Source organism: Alternaria triticimaculans, assembly GCF_023758025.1.
Source record: "Alternaria triticimaculans strain BMP 0046 chromosome Unknown scaffold_1, whole genome shotgun sequence".
Lineage (NCBI taxonomy): Eukaryota > Fungi > Ascomycota > Dothideomycetes > Pleosporales > Pleosporaceae > Alternaria > Alternaria triticimaculans.
The window spans coordinates 425,483-451,808 of NW_026055958.1; the positions used below are offsets into that span (position 1 = coordinate 425,483).

The 26,326-nt window shown below is 50.5% G+C and overlaps 8 protein-coding genes across 8 annotated transcripts; 5 read left to right on the plus strand and 3 right to left on the minus strand.

Annotated features, from left to right (window-relative positions):
- Positions 1-2,623: 2,623 nt before the first annotated feature.
- Positions 2,624-8,002, plus strand: J4E78_000144 (uncharacterized protein; the record flags this gene model as incomplete). Its single annotated transcript, XM_049360810.1, has 3 exons — positions 2,624-3,102; positions 3,150-7,750; positions 7,827-8,002. The coding sequence occupies 3 exons, from the start codon at positions 2,624-2,626 to the stop codon at positions 8,000-8,002; spliced, it is 5,256 nt and encodes a 1,751-aa protein (XP_049226093.1).
- A 520-nt stretch (positions 8,003-8,522) lies between these two features.
- Positions 8,523-12,398, plus strand: J4E78_000145 (uncharacterized protein; the record flags this gene model as incomplete). The annotated part of the gene is made up of 5 exons (XM_049360811.1): positions 8,523-9,027; positions 9,404-9,684; positions 9,734-10,165; positions 10,540-11,353; positions 11,569-12,398. 5 exons carry the CDS (start codon positions 8,523-8,525, stop codon positions 12,396-12,398), a joined length of 2,862 nt encoding a protein of 953 aa, XP_049226094.1.
- Positions 12,399-13,121: 723 nt separating this feature from the next.
- J4E78_000146 (uncharacterized protein) lies at positions 13,122-15,749 on the plus strand (the record flags this gene model as incomplete). Its single annotated transcript, XM_049360812.1, has 3 exons — positions 13,122-13,416; positions 13,462-13,710; positions 14,887-15,749. The coding sequence occupies 3 exons, from the start codon at positions 13,122-13,124 to the stop codon at positions 15,747-15,749; spliced, it is 1,407 nt and encodes a 468-aa protein (XP_049226095.1).
- A 121-nt stretch (positions 15,750-15,870) lies between these two features.
- On the minus strand, positions 15,871-16,334 carry J4E78_000147 (uncharacterized protein; the record flags this gene model as incomplete). Its single annotated transcript, XM_049360813.1, has 2 exons — positions 15,871-16,086; positions 16,176-16,334. 2 exons carry the CDS (start codon positions 16,332-16,334, stop codon positions 15,871-15,873), a joined length of 375 nt encoding a protein of 124 aa, XP_049226096.1.
- A 394-nt stretch (positions 16,335-16,728) lies between these two features.
- J4E78_000148 (uncharacterized protein) lies at positions 16,729-17,947 on the minus strand (the record flags this gene model as incomplete). The annotated part of the gene is made up of 4 exons (XM_049360814.1): positions 16,729-16,947; positions 16,995-17,726; positions 17,776-17,858; positions 17,905-17,947. The coding sequence occupies 4 exons, from the start codon at positions 17,945-17,947 to the stop codon at positions 16,729-16,731; spliced, it is 1,077 nt and encodes a 358-aa protein (XP_049226097.1).
- A 1,730-nt stretch (positions 17,948-19,677) lies between these two features.
- Positions 19,678-21,486, plus strand: J4E78_000149 (uncharacterized protein; the record flags this gene model as incomplete). The annotated part of the gene is made up of 1 exon (XM_049360815.1): positions 19,678-21,486. One exon carries the CDS (start codon positions 19,678-19,680, stop codon positions 21,484-21,486), a length of 1,809 nt encoding a protein of 602 aa, XP_049226098.1.
- A 2,531-nt stretch (positions 21,487-24,017) lies between these two features.
- On the plus strand, positions 24,018-24,728 carry J4E78_000150 (uncharacterized protein; the record flags this gene model as incomplete). The annotated part of the gene is made up of 2 exons (XM_049360816.1): positions 24,018-24,208; positions 24,257-24,728. 2 exons carry the CDS (start codon positions 24,018-24,020, stop codon positions 24,726-24,728), a joined length of 663 nt encoding a protein of 220 aa, XP_049226099.1.
- Positions 24,729-24,813: 85 nt separating this feature from the next.
- On the minus strand, positions 24,814-26,198 carry J4E78_000151 (uncharacterized protein; the record flags this gene model as incomplete). The annotated part of the gene is made up of 3 exons (XM_049360817.1): positions 24,814-25,677; positions 25,724-26,020; positions 26,190-26,198. 3 exons carry the CDS (start codon positions 26,196-26,198, stop codon positions 24,814-24,816), a joined length of 1,170 nt encoding a protein of 389 aa, XP_049226100.1.
- Positions 26,199-26,326: the final 128 nt, after the last annotated feature.

Genomic DNA, 26,326 nt, shown 5'->3' on the forward strand with positions numbered 1-26,326 from the left:
GCTGGGGTTGTTGATTGGGATCCTTGTCGAGTGCCACCAGACTGGTTGTCGTGTTCTCGGAACGTTTCCGACGCGGTGGAATCTGGGTCGTGGGTAGTGCGCGATAGATGACGCGAGATAATTCGCGATGGAGATGATGCGACGTGGTGTTGTGAGACGGCTGCAAAACTCGTTCACCCCCAATTTCCGAGGCTGAAGCTGAAAAGGGCAGTCACCGAGCTGAGGGAAGCGCGCTAGCCATCGGCGCTATGTCACATTCGGACTAGAACCGGTCGCCGAAAGAACTGACAGGATCGGCCGCGTCTTCGTAACATTACCGCTCTATCCCGGTCTACCATCACGTCTGTGGGCCCGTCCGCTTCAGACTCCCACGCTTGTAACCCCGGCAGCAGAGGCGAGGCACACTCCCACTTACACCCTTACGCTCCCTACGCAGGGCGGCCAGGATGAGGCCTGCAGCGCGCTTGGGCACAGGTGGCTTGCTCGTCCCTCTGCCACTGCCTTCTTCTTTAAGACTACGGGATGCCATCAGTTTGGAATGATACTACTCAGGATGATCACCCAACTGAAAAGCCATCTTCCCAACCCGTTCAGTATCCATCACTATTCGCCCGCTTTGCTTCGTATCAAACATCACCATGAGTGACAACAGCAGAATATCTGTACGTCTGCATCTATCACCTCCTAAGCACTCCGCTAACGGCTCATAACAGAAGGCACAGAATCTCGCTAGGATCAGGGACAACCAACGTGAGTGGATTCCTTGGACGACGACGACCTATCGTCAGCTGTCAGCTGTCAGCTGTCCAACCATGAAGAGTGGCGATAGCTTGCAGCCTGCAAACCATCCAGACGTCTCTGTGTGAGCATTCGATTTACCGAGGATGTTCGCTAACGGTACTCGTTTCAGGCCGATCACGCGCCCGCCGGAAGGAGTATCTGCATGAGCTCGAGGCCAAACTGCGCAGCTATGAACAGATAGGCATCGAGGCCTCTTCGGAAATCCAGTATGCTGCCAGGAAAGTACTAGAAGAGAACCGAAAACTCAGGTCGCTTCTTCATGGGAGAGGAGTCTCTGAAGCGGAGATTGTCGCTGCCCTTGAATCGACGTCCGATCGACACTACAAGCACACCTCTGCCGCCACCAGACTGCAGGCCATGCTTGAGTCAAGGGTCAACACCAACACAGCCTCTTCGACCAGTTCGCCTATACCTTCATATACCAGAGCCGATTCGTTATCTCAACACGTCCCATCAGTGCCGCATGCTACTATCCCATCTGCACGGCCGACAGCACTCAGTTGCAACGATTCGCCCAGTCCAAGATCCGTGGTATCAAGTATGGGCACACCACCACCAGCCTCATATCCAGCGATGCACTATACTACTCCAATGACTCCATCAGCTGTTCAGATCAAGTCAGAGCATGTTCAGTACGACTACCCTTACGAGCAGACATATAGTAGCGCTTGGGCCTACTCGAGCGACTGCAACTACACTGCAGAACCGACGTCATATTACAACAACACCTCGTCTTGTGTTGACGCTGCCAACATCATCCGCACAATGCGATCTGGTGTTGGCCCTGAGCTGGAAGTCGATCTCGGATGCCACACATCAGACCGTCATTGTTATGTCGACAATGCTACAGTATTCAACATGATGGATCGATATTCTCAAAATCATGCGACTTTATAAGACAAGACGGTGGTCAGTCTGCGGATACAAGTGGGAGGTGCCCCGTCATCATCAACCTGGCCTATAGCGAGCGGAGCTATCGGAGACCAGTGGCGGCGCTTGTTGTGTACGACCCTACGGTGGCCAAGTCCATGTTGGCGGCTGGATAGGCACCTGTTGTACTCATCAATAGCCTCTTCAGTACTATGTTGAGTCGAGACAATCTCTAGGAGGGTCTAAACAATGCATTGTGGCGAGGAAACGTTTCGCAGACCCCTATCGAGACCCTACCACCGATACGTGTCGGTCCTCTTCACTGCTTCGCCCGCCATTACGAACGTCATGAAAGAAATCAACCGCTAGCATGAAAGCGAAGCCGAAACTTGAACTCTTTTCTTTGTCGACAGCCGTCGCATGACCTCCCGCCTTGCTCAGTCTATGTTCGTATGATACACTTTGAACACTCCAGTCGACGCCAGCACGCCAGCACCAAGCCTAGAGGACTTGGAGATGATCAACTTAAGTTTGTAAATAACGTGTACAAACTACTCTTGTAGCCTCTATCGGCGAATATGATGATCTCATCATCATCGATTCCCTCCATATTCGGCACTGATGAAACTAGTCTCATATCTTTTATTCCTCTAGATAGGCCGTGTGCACCCTGTCGTCTTCTCATGTTGGCACGGTTCTCTCTAATTACTGTCCTGCTGGTGGAAGACGGCTAGGTATCTCCCTTTGTTCAGATAACTAACACAGCATGGGTGATGTTGGCAAACCCGGCATGTTCTTCTTGTCCTCTGTAGACAAAGGGCCATTCTTCAAAGAACACATACCCAGCATATATCCGACGCGACATCTGTATGGGTCAAAGTTCCAATCTCATGTCCATGAATTCTATTCTTGTCTGACACTTCACATCCATTGGTATCGAGGTTCTATCAAGATGTCTCCAAAACGGAAGAAGACAGGACATGGTGACGACCCACCCAAGGCGAAGAAGACCAGATCAGAGGATACTCCTGATGACGATACAACCAAGACCGATGTCAACTGGTTCATACCAAAAGAAAAGGGAGAGAACATCTATAAAGAGAAATGCGCAGCCGATTATGCCCAAATCCTCTATGAGAAAGCGCGAGAAGAGATAAGTCCGCAACAAGCACCTTTGTTAGATCCGCAATTCCGGACGCCAGTATTCCAAAAGCAAGGCAAAGATCTGCGAGCGGGAGACAAGTACAGGCCCAGCGCGTCTTTGCGCAACCTGTTCAACGATATCAAGAGTAGAAGTATTGATAAGGAAGAGGGCCATAGCATCACTCATTTCCAGCAGCAGTTTGGCGATGACGCAAACATTGCAGTAGTGCTCTCAAGAGCGGATGACAACGCTACTTTTGTTCTAAATGAAGACCAACGTTTGGAAGTGTAAGTGCAGATACATGGCTCGTTGTCGCCAAGCTGATTGGATTTAGGATTGTGAACGATGTGACTGCACATGTAGATTTTATCCGACGGAACTCATCAGAGGATGGCAGCCCAGCCGGTTACTTCATTCAACTCCCTCTCAATACGTCAGTCACAGTAAACGGAACTACATACACCAACAGCGACGACTCATCATCCATGCCTTCTTATATTGGGCCGCTCGAAGGGTACGCGATCATTGAACTACTGTCGCAACCCGCGTTTTTCTTCAGAACTGCAGCAAGCTTGAAAGCCACATGGTCGCATAGAGCGGTAACTCAAGAAGAGCTCGATCGTCGCGATGGGAATGGCGATGTCGCGTTGGGAAACACAAGGGTGCGATGGGGGCCTATTGGAGCTCCACTACCGCCAGCGGGACCGGGAAACCCGGGCGTTCCAGAAGAGGTAGAAGAAGAGTCGGGGGATGACTTCACCGACACATTCACCGATGCAGGAGAGCCGATCAAAGATCTTGGTGCGTATATGCGAGCTCAGCTGTTGTCTCATCAACAAAGTCGATATCGCGAGCTCATTCCCAGAGTTCTTGCTTCGGTGAACTATCGAGAGAAAGAAGCTACCGGACTCAGCTATCAGCATGAAGGACAGACTTTCAGACCCGGGAGGACGCTGTTGCAACCAATCGAGGTGGAAGGGAACCATCTGTTGCTCGCTGCTCAAATCCATGCCGACAAGCACATCACACTCAAAGTCCTAGACCCTATGACGTGGCGATCAACACTGTCTAGTCGGAAAGCTATCGATGAACACATCAGGGAGACTTTGCGAAGCTCCACATGGTGGCGGCATGTCTTTGACTCGTTAGATCAAATGGAAGAAAACCTGCCCGAGGCCACTATGTGGGTACCGGCGGCTCAGGTCACGACAGGCGATGGAAGCTTTACGTACACCGTATTGAACGCGTGGGCGCTCACGATGGGCCTCGCGCCAAACCCGTCGTTCACACCCAGCGCTCATGGTCACGAATCGTTCTTCATCCGGGCCCAACAAATCTTCGATCTGGCCCTTCAAGACACGTTGAACTGGAGGGTATTGCTCGCCTTTTTCCGCTGCACCGGATTCGTTAAGCCCAGCGAGGGCAGCGAGAATGATGAAGAGGCAGATCTCCCGCATCTATCAAGGCGATTTGATCTTTGTAACCGCTCTTTCCAGAAGCTGATCGCTCGCCAAACGGCAGCAGACGCCGCTGCTGAGGGCAAGAAGATCGATATGGAGCTGGTCACTTTGGGACTCGAGCATGGAATGCGCCATGATGTAGCCTTCGCTGCCGATTCACTAAGCGAGCTCGAACGGACCAACCTCACTTCCATCGTCCGTGATAGCCGATGGAACTTCGCTGACACAAAGAAGAAGCTGAAAAAGCGTCTGGACGAAAACAAAGAGCAGAAATTGTCGGATGTGTCGTTGCTAAAACCAACACCACCACCACCACCTCCACCTCCACATAAATCGACTCCAGATACCGAGGAGATTCCGGCCGACTTTGATCCTTGCAAGCATCTTCACGAGCAGATTAAATTGCTCGAAGAGCAGGGGAAGATTGAACCAAAAGTCGGAAGTGAAATCGACGAAGCATTGCCATCCAGGTGGAGTCAAGCTGTCTTTGGATATATCGAGCCCGTTGTACGAGCTATCAACGATTTGCTCTCGCCTGAGCAGCCTCAGCGGGGCTTCACGCTGGCAGACCTGAATGGTTCATCCAGATACGCAGATGATTCTGGCGTGTTGGACACAGTGGTTATGATGGTCTGCCAACTGGGAGACCATGTCATACTAGTAGTCTTGCAGCATGAGGACGCATCCAAAGAAGCTCCTGATGTCTCACGCGTTATGGACTCCGCACCATGGACTACCACGGCGAAGGAGCGCGTCCAAATCCACGACCTACTGGTTGAAGCGGGGATGTTAGTAGTTGATCCTACTGCAGACGAAGTTAAAAGTTTCGTCGGGCCAGTACTACAATGGATGCCGGGACCTCAGCAAGCACAAGTAAAAGAAGCTGGGTATTTCGCAATCATGAGTGCATGGGCTGTACTGCTCGGTCTACCCATCAATCCCGAATTCCGCATAGGCGCAGATTTCTACGACAGCGCACTTCCTCTGCTCCAGGCAGTGGTCAAAGCACATGCAGACTGGAAGCTGATCTGGGCGTTCTTGCGTTGTGTGGGTTATACTCAGTCCGAGCAGCCGCCCTCGATGCAGCGTCGATTCAAAGCGACAAGGCCTGCTCGTGGCCCCCGTATCACCAAAGGCAACAGAAAGACAAAGCGCTCGATCGAGACTCAGGCTTGCCGTGACATCAACTATCCGCATTTTCCAGTGAACACGGGTGTAGCGCATACTGAAGCCTTCCCGTGGGACGACTATGACAAGCCGGATAGGGCAACTCGTATACCGGAGATGATCAAGTCTGGAGAGTATCCAGAATCTCTGCTTCCTCAAGCAGATCGCACCAAACAAGACCTTCCTACTGGAAACAAGGAATCTTCATGCGCTCAATTCCATCGCAAACTCAAAGAAACACTAGAGGATGAAAAGATCAAGACTGAGCTGCAAGACTTCCGGCATACTCAGAATCCCACTAGTAAGTTTGGTGTATGGCTAGAGGATTGGGAAGCATCACATGCTATTGCTTCAGTCACGTTCGCAATCACATCGAGTCAAGATGATTCGCTTGGATTTGGTTTCATCGCCCAGCCACACGTCCAAGGTATCAGAAACACGGTCAAAATTGATGTTATGCGGACGCAACGCCCTGGAAGACCACTGATTACGCCGTTGCTCATCGACAACCATATCGTATTACTGGTGATCCAGCTTGATGATGATGATAGCAAGCCTTCGATCTCCGTGCTGGACTCAAAAGCATACCATATGACAGCAAAAAGTCGTGCAGAATTACACAGATGGGCGTGGAGATTGGTGATCGTGTCGAAATGGAATCAGGGAGTATTCCCTATATCCGAAATGAAACTTCACAGACCTGCACACGCGACCTGGGTGCCAGTGTCACAACAGCCTAGCGACAACGAGTGTGGTTACTACACCATCTTGAATGGCTGGTCCCTCGCGCTTGGTCTGACACCAGATCATACGGCCAACGTTGAATGGACAGACCAGTTCCACAGCGACTTGCAGGACGTAATTCATCTTGCTCGCATTGGACGGGCAGATTGGAGCTTGATCTACAATTTTCTTAGATGTTACAACTTCGTCCTAAATGGAGAGGTGCCTCCTGATCGCCGTTTCGCCCAAACCACAGCACTCTTGGAGGAAACAAGCGTTGGAGAAGTACAGGAAAACATCAACAGCATCGAGGACGTCCAATCCGCTGACCCCAATACCAAGACTCCGGATTTGAGCCAGCTGAGACACGCCAATAGGATAGCGTTACTCCCCGGAAGGCGACACAACCTCAGCGCTGCATTTCCGTCCGATAAGTGGAGCTCCGATGCCCGAGCAGATGCCAATGACTTGGCTCGAAATGGCAAGCTAGACCTCAATGCCAATGAAGCCCAACTCCGAAAAGCTCATGCAGATCTGCATAACGGCCGCGGGCCAGCCCTAAGAGAAGAGCTTCAAAAAGCGGACGCCAACTATAAGCAACAAGCCCAAGATGAGTTGCTCAAGACATGTCAAGACCACCTAACTAGGTGGCATACAGGTATCGACTTGTTGTTCCATGAACGATCTTGTGCATTCCTCCACGATACTTTGAACTTCTATCGCTACATCTTTCAAGAAGACTTCCTCGGTAACGTAATCCACAACGAAGCTTTCCCGCCCGGAGATTGGAACAAGTATCGAGAAGCTTCCGAAATCAACTTGGCAGTCTCCGCTGTCGTTGCAGCCATTGATGACTTACAATTGCAAAAACACCAAACGAGTGTCCCTGGTGTACCCTTCGCGGGTGGCTTCTCTCTTTCAACGAGCACAGATATCGCCATTGGTGCGGGCTCATCAGTTTCGCGCCCCAGAAGATGTTGGCTCATGCCCCTGAGCATCATGCAAGGAGGCTATCTAACTAGGATCAACCAGTGGCGCCAGGAGAACGGTAAGAAGATTCCAAAGTCTAATGGTGGCGCACAGGGGCACCATATACTGGTGGTTCTACAAGAAGAAGAGAAAGCAGAAGGGGATGAGGAAGAGAGTGAGGAAGAGGAGGGCGAAGAAGAGCAGAATGAGGGATTAACCAAGACTGGTTTTGCGATGTACTTCTATGACAGCGCGCCGGAAAATCTGAAGGACACACTGGTAGCTGAGGGAGTTGCAGGGCCATTGCCCGATATCGTGTCAGATATCGCTCCGGGGCTCCAATGGCTTCAGCATCGTAAAGGCGAAAAGAAGAAGAGCTATTCAATTTTCGAGGTACCTACTTCGAGGCAGCCGCACGGCGGGTGGCAATGCGGGCCTCACGTTATCATCAACGCGTGGATTTTGGCTTTGGGCTTACGCCCTGATCCTAGTAGAGAGTACGACGACGTCATATACCAGGAACTCCATGTACTCGCGCGTGCCGCCGTAGTTGGGCTACTGGATTGGCGAACTTTAGTCGCATGGATTTTCTGCCACAAGCTTGCTCTCGAGACGAGTATGGACAGCGTAACACCTGATCGTCACTTCAGGACTACAAGCTTCTGGGAAAACGAAAACGCCTTGGTTGATAGAATTCGAAGTTTGGAACACAATGATGTCCTTCTTGGGGCGATGTCTCAGAAGGAGATACCTTATGACAGAGGTAACAACCCTGTGCACGCAGGAGCTAAGTCACCGAAAGACGCAGAGAATGGAAAACAAAAAGGAGGAGAAAAAGCGTATCTTGCAAGAAGCTACGACGATATAGATCAAGAAATCCTCAATCAGCCTAGCTGTACGACCGGGAGACTGAGGGGAGGAGCTCGGACGATTTGTGGAGTTGATGAGGACTGCGATGTTAATATGATCAGCGGTAAGAAGCGCAAGTCGCGTGAGGGAGCCGGTAGCCATCACGACATCTTACGCAATCCCGAAAATGGGGATATGGAGGTTGCAGATGCAGCGCATCCGACGCCTTCAGGGAAGAGGCGGCGACTAGGCGATAGCTTGTCTTTTCTTGACGCATATTGAGTTGAGCGTTATTGTTGTATTTGTATCGCTGAATAATGTATGTTTCTAACGAATTGATGAAGATGTACTAAAAAGTTGTTGTGATCGCGAGCACCATCCTGTGATGTTTTTAACGGAAGGTGGGCAGCGGTAGCGGAGACGCGATCTCTCGGCAACCGATGACGTAGCCCCAAAACCTTCACGCGTCGCGATCCACGAACCCCAAACCTCCACCATCCCAACCTACTGCTCCCAACACAACCCTCGCACCCGCCAAAATGCTAAGACCGACCCTCCTCTCTACCCTGCGCCTCAATGCCTTCCCCAGCACCTCGAAACGCGCCTTCTCCCTCCTAAACCCCACGTCGCGCTCGCAAACCAACCGCATCTTCGACCCCATCCGCCAACCCAACGACCTGCACACACTCACACTCCTCAACGCCTCCGACAACCGCTCTCTAATAACCTTCTGGACCGCGACCTGGTGTCAAACTTGCCAGGCCATCAAGCCGCTCATCCGCCAACTCATCGAAGAAGAAAAGATCGGGGAGCGGGAAGGCGGACTGGGCTTCGTCGAGGTGCTGATGGACAGCACGTTGATTGAGGATCTGCCTATAAAATACCGCATCAGTAGTATGCCGACGCTGTTGGCCTTTTCAAGACAGGAGGCGCAGTTCGATACGAGGTTGACGCGCCCCGAAGAGATGCGGAACAAGGACTTCTTGAGGGAGTGGTTGGTGAAGGAGGCGCAGAGGGGAGGGAGGATGGGCGGCGGCGGGGGCAGTATGTTTGGTTAGTTTCACGTGTCCTTGTGTTGTGCTTGGATGGAATGCTGGGCCTGACGGTGTTCAAGGTGCGAAGGAAAATGGCGAGCAGGGCAAAGCGGGTGATGAGAAGTGACATGCGATAACCAAACATGGGACGGAGGTATGCTGTAGGCGCAACAAGGTGGCAGTGCGGTCAGGAGCTGTGGAGTAGCGAATGATCCGCGTTCGTGTGACACAGTGAGTGAAGTAAAGCTCGGTCCAGCAAACACTGTTATTCGACTCTCACGTGCGGGAGTGATTCCATAACCCCGTTTTCTTCTCTCACCTTTCTCTTGGAAAATTCCCTTCCTTCATCCACCAATAGATCTCTACCATGACAAAATTGCCGATAGACAAAGACTACGAGGCCGCTGTCGTGAAGGGTACTAGGCTACTCCAGATACTGGCCGCGAGGGACAAGACACAAGTTCAAAGCGCATTCGAGGAGGTACAAGAACTAGCCCAACGTGGCTACCTTCTGAAGCCTCAAGACAAGTTCTTTGAAATCGACTGTATCGCCGATGCGCTCTGCGATCTAGGTGTCAGCGACAAGATGGTGTATGATGGCGGAGAGAACATGAGAACACATCATGTGCATGACTGCGACGGAGCAGCAACGAGAGGAGATGATACGGTAAGTTTCGAGATGGGCTAAAGGTACGCGTGTTCTAATGAGCCACCAGACAACACACGGCTACTTCTCCCAAGTCAGCAACCCACTGTCTGGTGTCTTGATCGCAGACAGTAATCTCACTCGCACGCATGCAGCGAAATTTGATGACGCATGGGAAGAAGAAGCTATAGGACTATCGCCACTGCGACACTGGTCAGACGTAGCGTTTCTACAATACCTTTCTTCTTTCCCCGAACCACCCGTACGGCCGATTCCGCTCAACTACGTCTTCCGCGTTCAGATACAAAACGCGGAGACGTCTCTGGTGCTCAACAATATTATCAGCAAGCATGGCACGTTTACATTCGAGTTTTGGCCTGGTATCACGTTCGGAATGGACACTGAAGAAGGCAAGGCGATCTTAGGGACGCCGAATGGTTGTGGTGTCGCTTGGATGCTTATTCAACATAGTAAGGCGTTTGGAGAGAAGAATATTGAGAAGGTGACTTTGTTTCATGCGGCAAAGAAGGATGATTTGTTTAGATGGCCGACTTTGCTGTTTTGGATTGTGTAGAGTGGGGGTCAGGTGAGAAGATTGTATCTGCATTCACTTTACATTGAGCGAATTAGACAAAGGGTGGAACAGATTAGGCTACATGTCAGCTGCTTCGCGTCATACCGTTTGTTGACGATGCGCGTGACGCTCAACGTCTCACACTCAAGGAATTCATAAATGCATCTGGATAGCAACATACTTAGTACTACCGCGACCCGCCTGCGACACTTTTATAACTAGCATCCTCTCCGATGACAACCTCAGTCAGCCCGGCAACGCATTACGAGGCGGCTTACAGGAAAGGTCTATTGCTGTTTCAGATGCTGGAAGCTAGCCTTGGTGAGCTCGGTAATTTACTCAAAAACACAGATACGCCAACTGAAAGCGAACACCTCAAATACGAAGATCTCTTGGAGAACAATTGGGTTGAGCGGTCCTCCGGGGACGATTCCAAAATTCTGGCGCGACTGTTGGAGGACCTTGGAATCAACACTTCAAGCAATATCCCTGTTTCACATGAACACCACGGCGTTGCACCAATAGAAGAATCGCTACAAGAAGGACTTGAGATGCAGATACGCTTCGACTCAGTCATCAACACTTCCGGTGGTATGATTGCAGCCATGAACACGTACAGTCCTGTGCATGATTGGAGAAAAGCGAAAGCGGATGCCGAGAATGCTCTACTAAAACAAGCCGGCCGCAAGTCTATGGAAAAAAATAACGTTGGCGATGACGTCCCTGGCCTGAAGTACTGGTCAGATGTCGCATACCTGCAATGGGCCTGCCGTAACACGGACTCATCCGACCTACGTTATGTGATGCGGATGAGCATCACAAACGAAAAGACAAAAGCAGTCATCCAGCATATCAAACAACAAGCCTATCCCAATGCTTCAGGCTCATACTCATTCGACGTTGAGGACCGGGATCAGGTATCCGCTTTTCTGGGGACACCGAATGGAGCCGGAGTCGCTTGGTTGCTCATACAGCATAAAAAGCAGTTGAGGCATAAGACAGTTCACAAGGTAACGGTGGATTGTCGCGAGATCTGGCATAAAAGCAAGACGATTGTTCCAAGCTTGGTGTTCCACCTTCGCGACGTGGTTGCTCCGAAGCCAGGCAGCGAGAAAGGTGATTGAGGGAAGTCGCTATGAGGGCAGAATGAGCGTTGCTCTAGCAATATGTCAGGCCACGCGGACAATGAGATGGCAGACAGTAGAACACTCATGAAACTAGCCCGTGCTTGATCCACTGGAGATTCGTGGAAGGTAGAAGACATTGTTTCACCAGCCTCATATATGAAGAACACTCGCTTCCTCTCTTTCCCAATAACATCTCACACTAAGCCATGCCCACGATGACAAACTCATATATCAGTAATCTGGACTACAAGACTGCCATGGAGAAAGGCAAGAAGATACTCAAAATGATGCATGGCGGATCTGCTGCCACGCAAAGCCCAACCTTCACGCCCGAGGAAGTAGGAGCAATGGGATACAAGAGAACAAAAAGGCCTCGATCTGTGTCTGGCCTGTCAAAAAAGTTGGACAGTCTCGGTATTCAAGTTTCTAACTCTCACTTCATCAATGTTACAGACGATTACACGAAAGACGTTATCACTGGCGAAACACTTGCAAGCGTAAGCGAAGTGAGATTCATGTCCGATATCAACGTTGAAGCTGGAATTCTCGTGGTGAACTACAGCTACAGCCCGACATACAAGGCCGAGGCGTTGAAATCGCTGTCGACCGCTCTGTTACCCTCGTTGAAGCACTGGTCCGATATAGCCTTCCACCAATGGGCTCATTCTGTTCACACCCAGAAAAAAGAAGTACACGATCTCAACTTCATCATGAGAGAAAACATCTCGAACGAAGATACTTTGGCCGTCATTAATAGTATCCTCGACGCACCACCTCGCCAGTCACAGGCTTATACGCGGTCGGGACTATACCTAGACATGAACAGCGACCATGCCATCGCTCTGCTGGGCACAGCACATGGTTCAGGTGTAGCTTGGTTACTTGCGCAGCATCGAGACCAACTTGGCCGTAAGGTAATTGCTGGGATAAGGATATTCTACAGCGACGAGCCGCCAGAGGGCGACAGAGCCCTCAACTTGCTTTTCTACCTTCGTGACGCCAGTGCGAGTAAGAAACCTATCGAGAAGTTGTGAGGAACGATGTCGAGCAAAGAGCGCGGCGGACGATATTTTGGGTAGGCGCAGGCGTTTAGCGGCGGTAGTTCGTAGTAATGACAATCTTGCTGAATTGGATCAAAACTGAGCAGTTCCTGGTGGCGATTGAGATCGTTGTCAGCGTAGAGGCCTAGTATGAATGAACAATTGGCGTTCCCGGTAGCGATGATGAATGGGCAGGCAGTCGCGAGGCTTGGTGGCTGGGACTGGGAGCCGGGGGTGACCGGAAGCGAGGCGCACCCCGCAATGACCTGCGCGTCCCGCATCTTCATCACGATCTTCGCGTCTCCTTTCTCTCATCGTTTGCTTCTTTGTGTGATCTTGTCTACTGAAATCAAATTTTGATCTTCTGCCCTTCCCCAGCAGCTCGCCATATGCGGTTGTCGAACGACAACAAGCGAACTTTACGCGTCATTAGCGCGAGCTGCACTGTTTACTCAATAGCAACCGCATACACGGGATGGCCATGACGCTCTTATGCTTTTTAGTTGCGGAGACGGCTCCTAAGCCTCGGCTTCGCGCACTAAGAAGTGATTTTGTTTGGATGGAAACCTTACAGCGCGATGCACGCCAAGCTGGAGGTGGCTTGCGACGAAAGTGTTGACCTCGGTTTCGCGTCAATGAAAAGACAAGGCTTATATAAAGAGATCAAGATACTGCTTGATGACAGTGCACGGGTAGTAAAACCACAGTGCCGCCGACATGTTCTTATCTTCTACATTGGGCTCCGTTGGTCTCCTGTTCTTAACCAGCGGCGCGACGACAACCTGGGCAGACTATGCGTCCGGACACGATGTACCAACCGCAACTATTGACGCGGGTGTCATAGTTGGAAAGTCTACCTCACTTCCCCATGCACTTGGACCAGTGCATCAGTTTCTAGGTGTGCCCTTTGCATCACCACCCAAGAGATTCTCTCCACCGCGAGCTGCAGAACCCTTCCAAGGGCCAGTCAATACCACCGAGTTCAAACCAGCATGTATCCAACAATTTCGATGTACGCGAACCATGCAAGCGATTTGATATATGCTAATTAGGGTAGACCCGTTGTCGAGTTCACAGTTCACGCAGGCCGTCTTCAATAACCCGCCACCTGAAGAGTCGGAGGATTGCTTATACCTTAATGTCTACGCACCATCGACTCCCGCAGGCGGCAATGGCAGGGCTGTAATGTTCTGGATCTACGGTGGCTCACTACAGTTCGGTAATGCTGGCCAAGAACAATATGACGGAAGCAGTTTCGCAGCATACGAAGATGTCATAGTTGTGACGACGAACTACAGAACGAACAGTAGGTAACTATTGACACCCCAAATCACATGTTTCATACCTAACAGCTCCCAGTATTTGGCTTCCCTGCTTCACCAGAACTGCTATTAGCAGAACGCAATCTCAGAACTTTAATAATTAATATAATAATCCTAACCGCCTATTCTACCTAGCACTTATTACTTATACTTAATAAGCTATTTAGTAATAAGACTAACTACTTCTGCGTATACTAATATATTCTTAATAACCTAGTTATTACTATAACGTTTAAGCCCTTATATAAAGTTAGAATTGTTACTATTAAGAACATAATCTTCTTTAAAAAGATTATTAATAAGCCTAGTAAGAGCTTTTTCTTTATTTTCTAACTAGGCTACTACCTTCTAGTCTTCTATAATATAATTAGTATTTATTTATTAAAATTTATATAAGAGCTCTTACTTTATTAGCTAAATTGCGTTATAAGCGTAATAGTATCTTAATAATAGAGCCTAACTCTTTATATTCTATCTAATAATATGTTATATTTATAAATATTTTTAGCACGCGCGTTTATAAGTACTAGATCTTTTAGAACTTTAGTTTATACTATACTATATTAGAGAGGTTAGCTATATATTAAGGCTAAGCGTAAAAGTCTTATTAAATTAGGTATCTTAGCTTTGTATTTTATTATTTAATACATTATTTTCTTAAAGTATAAAGTTTTTTTTTAATATACTTATTACTAGGCTATAGCTTTACTTATAAGACTTCTATATTTAAAGTACTATAGTATATACTATGCTACCTATAAAATAGCAACTTTTTTAAGCTTATAACCTCTTTAGAATATTAAGAACTTCTTTAAAGAATTCTTTTTTAACTAATTTATAAGTCTTTTGTTTATACAGAAACATATAAATAATTAAATAATTATTATAACGCAATCTTAGCTTCCTTAACCAACGTTTTGCCCTCGAGTGGGTACAACAAAACATCCACGCTTTCGGCGGCGATGCGTCTAAAGTCACCATCTTCGGCGAGAGCGCGGGTGCTTTCTCAATCGACGCGCTCTTGACTAGTTTCCCCAAGGAAAGTTCACCACCATTTCGGGCCGCCATCCTACAAAGCGGGCAGTACAGCTATCGCGCAGCTCCTGCAACATCGAGTATTCCCGCTTGGAACAATCTCACAGCGACGCTCGGGTGCCCAGGAACACATGAGAGCAACTTGACTTGTGTAAGGGCGGCTGATGCGACGACTGTGCAGACCATCATTAACCAAAACTCGCTCGTCTTCAACCCAGTTGCTGATAATACCACATTGGTATCAAACCCGGCGGCCCAACGCCTAAGCGGCGACATCGCGCATATACCAGTACTCGGAGGTACAAACTCCCAAGAAGGCCGCGTCTTCTCAGTTGGCCAAACAAACGTTACTGCCTACTTGCAAGCGACCTTCGGCGCCGCACCAGCACTCATTCCCGCAATCGAAGCTGCATACCCAATCGGTAGCAACGGTTTGACCAACGACTACGACGTCATCTCACAGATTGTTACTGAGATCACGTTTCAGTGTCCACAAGCACTATGGGCCAATGCGACAGCATCTATTGGTATCCCCACCTGGCGTTACTACTTCAACGCCTCTTTCGCCAACACACAAGCTTATCCCCAACTCGGTGCCTATCACGCTTCTGAAATCCCTCTCGTGTTCCGCACATACCCCCTGGCTGATACGACGACGCAAGAGTACGCCTTGGCACAGTTCATGCAGAGTACATGGGCCAAGTTTGCGAAGAACCCTTATGCTGGACCTGGATGGAACGCTGTCGGTACGGGTGCTGAGGGTAATGTCTTGGTTGGTGCCTATGACTTTGTGGCAGGTGGAGTATATCAGGACCAGAATGCCACTGCCGTAGAAGGAGACTGGAACTTGGGTGTTCTCGGCGATGTTGGAGGTGTGAGGGGAAGTGGTGTTACTGTGCTGCCGCAGTCTGATCTTGATTACAGATGTAGTCTGTTCAGGCCTATCTTTGAGGCTAATATGGGTTCGCAAGGTATACCTCCATCTTGAGGTAGAGGGCATAGAAGGTGATTTCCAACACAGTCACATGAAACGCTAAGATCGTAATGTTAAATTATGATTTCATCTAAGCGTCTTGTGATGCTGCTACTGTACCACCAACTCCTTCAACCTATCGTCCGCCAGCAATCTGTCCAATATCCACTCCACTCCGATCCAACTCACCACCCTCATGCATACTCCTCTCCACGCTGTCAATCAAACTCTCGCTTCCGGTTTTGGTCCCGACACCGCTACTCCCCTCGTACTCTTGCTTAGTGCTTTGTGTTATATCTTCTCCGCGGCGCTGCTCTGAAGTGTCTGAGGCGTTTTGCTGGCCGGGTGCAGCCTATGACTGTAAGTATTTTCCTGGGTGATACAACCTTTCTATTATGATGCATGGTAGGTATGAGGTGTTATGTCAGGCGAGGAGCTTACCTTATCCACGGACGCGCTCAAACCAACGGGGTCAGTCGACTGACCAGTCTTGAACGGAACGCTCGTGTCACCCTTGAATGTGCCGGCTGTGTCTTCGCTGGGGTTGACGGGGTTCTTGGGTTGGGTGTTTGAAGATTCTTGACCTGTCAGGGAAGACATGGAGTGTATGCTTTGGTGGAATTAAGTATGAGAGGTCTCGTTGTTTAGCTTTTCGTGTGGTGAGCAATCTGTCTCTGATCAATGCTTTGACACACGGCCGTGAAGTAGTTTTGTAGGATGGCGTAAGCTGGAGTCGATGGTGCAGGTTCGACGTCATAGTGACTCAAGATGGAGACGTGGGTATCTGCAGTGGCGAAGTGGTTGTCGGCTTGAACGCGAGAGATGCGCGTTTGCTTATGCCTTTGACGAAGCAACACTGTCGATTGAGAAGCGTTCCCATTTCTTCATGATCTCACTATCAATTGAACATTCCTCGATCTCATGATATCAAAGTTTTGTTCCATGCAGAACGCTCCCTGCGCCGACCGAGTAATGCTACGCAGATTATCCATGTCTATAACTTGCTCTTGCCAATACCCCAAACCTCAGCCTGAGGGTTATTCGACTTCTTGTTTATGGACGCGCCTCCAGCGACAGGCTTCTCGCCCTCCTCGACGAACAGCGATTGCGACTGCTTCATGGTCTCGACGGCTTCGCGCTCGATGCGGTCAAGGAGCTCTTGATTGGTGGGGATGTCGTGGATGAGGCCAATTACTTGGCCAGCAGTCCATACCTAGGTTTGTCAGTCAACCACACTCGAAAAGGGGGATGTAAACTTACACCAAAGTCCGGGTCTCCGTTCAAGAAGACTTGCCGACCTCGCTTTCCACTGACGAACTCAGCGACTTCCTCGAACTTGCCAGTTGGGCTTGTCTTCTCGACCTCAACAGCCTGCAGCGCAACCTTGTTGGCGAAGAGTCGCGATGTGTTCTTCCACCGGCGGAGTACGAGCGCGGTATCTGTCTCTTGCGCGTCGACGATGGCTTGCTTGATGTTGTGGTGAATAGGCGCTTCGATGGTGCACATGAAGCGGGTTCCCATGTTGATGCCACAGGCTCCGAGAGAAAGCGCTGCAGCCAAACCCTGGCCATCGGCGAAACCTCCAGAAGCGATGAAAGGCACACCACCTAATGATTGCCTAGCCCTGCTGAGCAGGATGAAGTTGGTAATGTCCGTCTCGCCAACGTGTCCGGCGCACTCGAAGCCATCGATGGACAGGAAGTCAACGCCAAGCTTCACCGCAGACTGTGCGTGCCTAATAGTAGTGCACTTGTGCAAGATGATGGTGCCAACCTCCTTCAGCTGCTTAATCACCGGCCCTGGGCTGTTTCCCGCTGTCTCGACAATGTTGACCTTCTCCTCGATGATGACGCGGGCGTATGCGGCATAGTCCGGGGGGACCATGGCGGGGAGGAGCGTCAAGTTGACGCCGAAAGGCTTGTTGGTCATCGTTCGGCATCGGCGAATTTCTTTGCGAAGGTCTTCGGGGGTGGGTTGGGTAAGGGCGGTCAACTATGCCATCGTGAGAATATGTTTGATGCGTGATGGGCGCCCGACATACTATTCCCAGACCTCCTGCGTTGCTAACAGCGGAAGCGAGTTCGGCGTATCCGACCCATTGCATACCACCTTGAACGACGGGCACTACATCTGTCAGCTACCGTCTCGTTTGCTGTGCTGGTGAAGTTACCTCTAATGCCGAGCGCCCTCGTCAGCTCCGTGTTGAAAGGCATCCTGATTGTAGATGGCCCGAAGAAAAGATTTAGAGTTTGTTGTATGAGAGGGAACTGCACAGGAGCCTTGAGCCGAGCAGATATCTGACACTCGGACGCGCGACGTTACGGCCGTCGCGCCGGCTGAAGCGCATGTCATTCGTGTGGGGAAGCCATGTGCCTCGGTAACTCCACAGCCGCGACACCAAACGCAGGTGCCCGACCGTCGGGTGATTAGTTTGCGCTGACTCTATCGCCGAATGATTCGCTGTCACCGAGTCGCTCGTGATGTCTTTGCTCGAATGGCAGCTGTGCCCGAGTGGTGTTCCGGACGCGTCGCAAAAGGGGAAAGCTGAGCCGCAGGGCTGATGCCGTCATCTCCCTGGCATGTTCACATGTGTCTTGGCAATGAACCATCACTCCAACACCACCCCTACGCATCTGAGCGATCAATTTTTAATCATCTCCTAGGACTCATAAAGGCTGGAATCAGTCGCATCGCGAAAGCAAATCTCGCAGTTTCTCGGAAGCTATCCTTAGTCCAGGTGGACTCCGCGTTGGAGCAAAGAACCTAGGAAACAATACTCTGGATTTCAGCTGCCTGGCTGCACTCATAGCACTTTATCAAGGGTCCTTCTCATGGTCTCTGACTTCCCTATCGCGTTATCTATGTCTGCCCAAACCTGGACTTCTGCATGAAGCCACGTTGTTTGACTTGCGAAATGGGCAAACACAACAATGTTGCGCTGGATTCTGGACCTCCGCAAAACCCGACTAGAGTGGAAAGACAATCGCTACTCTATGGCATGACCCATTGTGGAATATCTCATCCGTTTTGGGCCAGCATCAACCCGCATCAACGATCAATCATCGAGATTGCACGATCGTAAGACTGGTTCAGAATAACGGCAGCCCGACTATCCGTTTGTTGCTTACCGACCGTTGTAAAGCCAGCGGGATTACCAAGAGCTTAGTATGCTTCCAGGCCACGTGAGTTTTGGTCCAGACTATGGAGCGTCCTTCGATACCGCGTCTGTCTGGCCTACTGAAACTTCGAACTGCAATCCCTTCCCAGTATGGCCTTACTGTCTACTCTGGCTGGTGTCGTAAGCTTCTTGAGATCGAGCAATCTTTCACGCTCGACATGGCTGGCGATCCTGAAAAAACTGAAATTCACGATGCGCAAGAAACGTGATGGATCACTCACCAACGGACTTCATATTCCTGATTTAGCAATCATCTTTGTCGAGCTTTTGAGGGAGTTTTGTCTCGAACATGCGGAGTGAGGTAAGAGATCTGCATCTAGGCCGACTGTCCAAGACGATACTCAGAAAGCTCATATCATAGGATCCATAGGTACCATGGAATGTCACATTGTAGTCGCATTGGAAGAGCGCTATTTAGTCGATGTATGGTTGGGACAGCGTCACGTATCCATGCGCGTTGACGGGAAGCTCCAACATGTTGTAGTATATACCTAACCCATCGTGATCGTTGTCAAAACCACGCTTGAAATCGAAGTTCTATGACGGGAAGGTACATGCTTAGGCACGCAGGTCCATGCTTGGCAGTGACGTAACGAGCCAATGACATAATTCAACCCCAGCAAGCCCACTAGGTGGACGGTCGTTGCGGGGATTTTGGGAGGCCTACTTCGTTGGGGTCTCCACACACACGTCCGGTATATAGACCGAGATGCCAGGCTCGGCGCGTCCAAGAGGAATCCCGCACCCTGATCCCCATGACCCATCATGTCGTGGTCTCTTCTTCTCACCATCCTGACCCAGGTCGTCCGTGTTACATGCGCACCAGAGACATATGACTATGTTATAGTTGGAGGAGGCCCCGCAGGTCTTCTAGTCGCGAACCGACTGTCTGCCGATCCCGAAGTCACTGTTGCCATCATCGAAGCCGGAGATTCTGGCTACGATAATCCCAATGTCTCATACGTACCGAAGTCGATCTTGGAGTACGGCCTCTTCATCGGCACGTCGATTGACTGGAAGTACATGACGGCACCTCAGAAGTATGCTGGGAACCGGAGCGTGAACTACTGGGCAGGCAAGGCTTTGGGAGGCAGTACTACGGTCAATGGAATGACGTACATCCGCGCGGAGAAAGAGCAAATTGATGGGTGGGAAGGGCTTGGCAACGAGGGTTGGAACTGGGAGAGTCTACTCGAATACTACCTAAAGCAAGAAGGCTTTAAAGAGCCGAGCGAGGAGCTTTCGAAGGAGGGCGCGACCTTCAGGGACGGCGTACATGGAACAGAGGGAGAGCTTGCTGTTGGCTTCACCCCATACCTGGTCCGTCAAGGCTTCGCCAAATTGTTCGCGGACACCTCCCAGGCGATGGGCATTCCTTACAATAAGGAACCCAACAATGGTAGTATGCGTGGTTTCGACGTGTGGCCTATGACACAGAATGTGAGTGGGCCTACGAGGGCAGATGGAGCCAGGTCCTTCTACTTCCCCGTTGCGTCACGCCCCAATCTCCAGGTCTTCTTCAATACCACTGCTGCACGCATCATCTGGAACGATGAATCATCCGAGACGTCGGAAGTGGTGGCCTCGGGAGTTGAGGTGATCAATGCGGGAAATGTAACGAAGACTATCGGTGCCTCCAAGGAGGTCATTGTCGCAGCCGGCGCCATTCGATCACCGGCATTCCTTGAGCACTCAGGTGTAGGTAATCCCGCCATACTTGAACCTCTCGGTATCAAGACTGTCAATCCACTCCACTCGGTCGGCTCCAACCTGCCAGATCAACCGCAGCATGGGATGGTCTTCAACTCGTCCACGAATTGGACGGGCTATCCTACCTTCGTTACATTTTTGACAGCCTCTGATCTCTTTGGCGAAGAACTTCCCGCTCTTGTGGAAGAGCTCCAAGCCAATGTGAGCGCTTATGCTGCAGCGGTTGTCGCAGACTACGCGCCCGATACCATCTCCGTCGAGACGCAAGAACGGCTTCTGCAACACCAAGTAGACTTAGTCTTCACTACTGAGAGCGATGTTCCTTTAATAGAGATCCTCTGGGCTCCGACAGGAAATCAGATCATTGCGCAGCTTTGGGACCTAATACCCCTTTCTCGAGGCTCAATACACATCGAATCCGCCGATGCAACTATACCACCAGGTATCGACCCAAACTTCTTCCAGATGCCCATCGACATGTATGTGCAAGCAGCTGCTGCAATTCGTATCCGCGAGTATTTCGCCACTTCGCCGCTCGCGGAGGACGCTACAGGCGAGGTCTCTCCCGGTTACGAAGCGGTACCGCAAGGTGCTCATTGGAGGGATCAAGTCTGGGACGACTGGATCACAGGCGCCATGAACGGCAACTCGCATCCCGTGAGTACTTGCGCAATGATGAGTAAGGAGCTGGGCGGTGTGGTAGATACAAAGGGCAAGGTTTACGGGACGCAAAACGTCCGGGTTGTGGATGCGAGTGTGTTCCCGACTCAGATCTCGGGCCATCTTAGCGCCAGTGTATATGCCATTGCTGGAAAGATTGCGGACGCGATGAAGCAGAAGGTGTCCGGCCAGAAAAGGTTTTGACAAGACTTCTGCTTTGTAGCGCTTCCGATGTTGGCGGCGTATTGCTATCACACTGTAAAAGTCCCAGATTGTGTAGGTCTTCGCCTCCTCCGGGTCAATAGAGAGCTGCGTCAGTGAGAATGGTGCGTGATTAGCGCAAAACAAGAACAGAGTTCAATTTGATGGAGAAGCGTGTACTGTTCTTTTTTGAAGGTGATGCTCCCTCCTGACAGGTGATCGGAAAAGGGACCTCAGGATGGTGCTGCACTGCCCCACTTTTCATTCCAGGGCAGCCGCCCCGCGTCATCGACCTTTAGGCAAGAGCCGTGCGCTTGGGTATGACGAGCCCACCACAAACTCCCAGCCTTCGCTATCCAATATCCAGCTGTGGTCCTCAAAGCCGACGCGAAAGCATAATGCCATCGTTCATGGGCCTTCCGCGTGAACTACGTGATCAGATATGCGAATACGTCATACTTTCGCCAGCCCGGCAGCCACGAGCGCTCAACCAGACAACCGAAGAGATTCTCGAAGGATACACGACTTATGAGTTTCCGACGCCGTTCGTGCGACCGGGTCCATCGTATCAGCCCCAGGCAATCGTCTCGAATTCGACGAGATTACTGCTAGTCAATCAACAGCTGAGAACGGAGACAACGGAGATGCTACAACGAATGCGAAGCATCGTGTACGACCTCGATCTTGTAATGACCGACAATGGGATATTGGCAGCGACGTGGATCAATGTTCCAGTTTTGTCGACCAGAATTGAGCAGCTGAATGTCACACTTCGTCTCTGTGTGACAAACGATAGCGAACGACTGAAGTCTGAAATTGAAGACATGTTAGGGGCGCCGGCAAATCCAGGACCTGAAGATCTCTTTGGGATACTACCTAAGCAGTGTAAGGAAAGCCTTCCCTCTATTAGTATTAGTACTACATACTAACCACTCACCTCACTGTTCTAGTGGTATGGGGCTTCTATGGCATATTCAACCGATTTACCCATGTTGGGCCTCTGGGCGAAAGGAAGAGCGACAATGAACACCGGCAAATATCCATCAGAACGATCAGCATCAACGTCGAGACACCATCTCCCGATCTTGCGCAGCTCGGTCTGATTCATATGTCCGCTGAGGCCGACGCTGCAATGTCGGTTACTTCCCGGTACTTCTTGGTGTGTCTGAATTGGACTATACAACAACAGCTGGAAGGGAATTGGGAGTATATCCGAAACATCACTCTGCTTGAGTACGTAGATCATGTTCTGATCTATCACGACGGCAATGAGATACATCGCTGGGATGTAGCCGCGTGCCTTGCAGAGTATCCTGAAGATGAAATGATCAAGTGGAGACCAACTGGCAAGAAAGAGGCCTGGCGCAGAAGGAAGCACAGAGGACTGAAGGTGCCCGAAGACTTTAAGGATCCGGCCGGATGGTGATACCAGACTGCAAACACGAGGAAGCTGTTGAGGTACGAGATGGTCTTACGAGGTTCTCCAGGAACGGCACAAGACCACAGGCAAAGGAGAACCGCTTTCACGCGACCGCTTCACGTGACGGGTCGTGGCTTAGCAAGGCTAACGTGCAGACCGCTGTCGATCATTCTAATACACGATCAACAGTCACTTACCAAACGTCCGCTTTCTCTTGCGATAAAACTAAATTCACTATTCGTACTTCAGCTCACTCTTTCTACTGCTGATCGACCAATCTCGACAAATGAGCCCGAAGCGGTAATCCGAAACAATGACGCTTGTTGCGCTAGACAACATGCGGTTAGTGACCTCGAGGAATCAACCATATTGGGATAGCGATCTACGAGGCCTGGGGCTTGACTGTGCTTGATGTTGTTTGGCATCTATTTACTGGCAAGGCTGAGTCTCGAGAAATACGCCCGTTTTGGAGATAGCTGGGGGCCTGGAATAATATGCGCGGTTTATCAAAGCAGCTCCGTATTGTGTTGAGCGTGACGTTTGAGATACTTATATCTAGTGCCAGACCACTCATCGCAAAGCAACATAAGCTCGATACCATACTATCATGATGCCATTAGAACTTCTTCCATACCAGAGCCACTCTTTCGACCGGCCGCATCGAGCACTTGGTTCATACAGCGCTGCACCGTTACCACCGACTAGCTTGTCTCCACCGGATGATGAGTTGTCACGTCACGCGATAGATTGGTCGCCCTGCATTTCAGATCCAGTTCAGTCACCACAATCTCTTCAAGTGAGCCACTCTTCAAACATTGCCAGTAAACCTTGCTGACCTGTCTAGAAACCCGTCGTGATACCAAGACTCGATGCAAGCGGTCTACTTGGAACACCATTCCCATTTATACGAGCATACAGCCCCGATCTGCGCCGCTTCAATATCCACGAGAAAGACTTTGTAGCATTCATTGATGATCTCAGTGTCGCTCAAGCTCCGCCAGTTCCGCTTCAGGCACTTGATGCAGCGGGTCATGTGGTTGGCATCGTGTGAGTTGACTCCTTTTTTTGGCTCTTACCGGTTTTTCATAGAAGTACTAGGCCACATCACTGGACGATGATGGCCGGCGCCAGTATGAACATGGTCGCAGGAGTTGGAACGGCTGCTACGACAACTATGCGAACGCGGCGCTTCTTGGAGGCTGTGAATCGAGAATACTTCGCGCCTCGTGGCCTGGAAGCTTCGATTTGCAAGAACAGGCAGTTGGAAGAGAAGCTTGGCTGCAATGTGCACATGCCATCGTCGGCGTAAGTTTAGCCCTGCCGTAAGGATTCCCTGTTTCTGACTTCGCAAAGAGCCTTAGGAAGTAGCTCTCGGCCTCAAACAGCTGGATACCGACGATTGCAAGCGCTCACGCCCTACATCGCACCGCTATCATTCAACGTACCACCGCCAATGGAGCAACGAAATTCTCTCGACAGAATGGCTGCAAAGCAGATCGAACGGCGTATTAAGAAGAAAGAAGAAAAGGGCTACAGCTCAGACTCAAGCTCTAGTTCAGAGTCTAGCATCAGCTCCAACAAAGAGTCCGCCCTGGTATCTCATGATGAGGTCAACGGCAAACAAAAGAGAAGAGCGAATAAAGCGGAGCGCAAACGAGCAAAGAAAGAAGAGAAGAAGGCGCGAAAGGAAGAGAGGAGATCTAGGAAGCGGGACCGGAAAGGGGCCAAAGCTCATGTTAAGGAGGGTAAGAAGTTGGAGAAAGAACAGAAGATGGTCGAGAAGATGGAGTATATCATCATTGAGTCGCTGGATGAGGGGATGTAGTGATAAAGAGACTTCGTTGACTTGTCACGAATGCCCATGTTTATGCGACAAAACGGTTGTTCTACCTTTTTAATTGATTACGACCTCACTTGCGAACATCTAGGATGCTTTTAGCGGATCTCCAGGGCCCTCGTCTACCAGCCGACATGTCTTGCATGACAGATGTGATCCATGATGCTATTGTCGGCTCCTTCTCGCGGATCCCATCGTATGCCATGCGCAGAGGAAAGAGCAGTTCAAAAGAGCCCTGTTCGCCCCAGTCCTCTAGCTGATGGTACTCGACGCTACGACATATAGTGAGCGCCGCTGTCGATATCTGCTGCTGTCGGGTATGGTACGCTGAAGATGACATCATCTCAGCATCGATGCTGTCGGCGAACCGGAGGGCCATGATGGTAGCGGCGTTATAGACTGTGATAGCGTTCGCGTGATAGAGTGATCGGTATCTGAAGGCAGTAGACCAGGCTGGATGCAACGCGCCATACTCGTCTTCTATGAGCGGTATCGGTTGACATGCGGGTGTCTCGTAAGAGGTGTGAAACGGATCAGACGCAAAAGTCTCCCTCCAGTTCTTCAGTTTGGCGATGACCTCATGACATTGCAAAGAGAGACATTGCGTCTCAGCAGTCCTTGTGTCTTCATCCGCAACTGACAAAAGCTCATCACGCAGAATGAAGAGCTGAGGGTAGTCGGCAATAATGTCGAACAAGAGCTTGAGCGAGTCGATGTGCTCAGGGTGTAAGCTCCAGGGGATGTATTTCCATTTGTTCTCCGACATTATCGTTGGCTTGTGCAAAACAATAGCTGCAAAGATAAGAGACGGGCGAATCCTATCCAAGATCCCAAGACACTGAGGTGATGCCATAGCTTCAGGTCCGCGCAACTCGAAGAGCCTTTCTAGCCCACGTGCATGGTTTATCCAACCATCGACACGATCCGAGATGAGGAACTAGTAGCGGTTAGAAAATGTGTGCACTGCAGAACGTTTGATGTACCTCGATGAGTCCCATAAGCATGACCGCCTCAATCAGATCAAAGGAAGGCGGAGACACCGAAGCCTCAAGAGCCGAATGCACGGCTCTAAGTGCGTCACTGTACCTCTTGAATCCGTACTGCGTGATAGCTCTATCCTGGTGCTTGATGCCGAAGTAAGAAGTCGCAAGCGCAGAAAGTGACTTGATGGTAATAACCCCAGGATTGAACACCAACAGGCTTTGCACCGGCAGTAAGTTTGAGAGAGTGAACGCGGTGAAGACATCATCGCGAGAAGGCGACAATGCTCGATGAATTTCCTGGTGAAGTCGAGTAGGAGTGTCAGGCGTTCTGGTGCCGACTTCCACCGCTAAGCACCCGGCGACATCACGTTCGCGATCGCTAGGCTGGGCAGACTGGCCGTGGCCATCGAATTGTACGAATGTGATGCCGCGGGTGCCACCACATTGCAGTCGTGCTGTGACGCACCTTCCGCATTGTGGCTTTCGTAGATCTCGTGACGTCAACACACGCGTCGGAATAGCACAGGGGTAAACAGGGCAAACCTACCACATTTGACGCGTCGACTTTTGCAGTTATCGCACGCTCTGGACCGCCCGCCAACT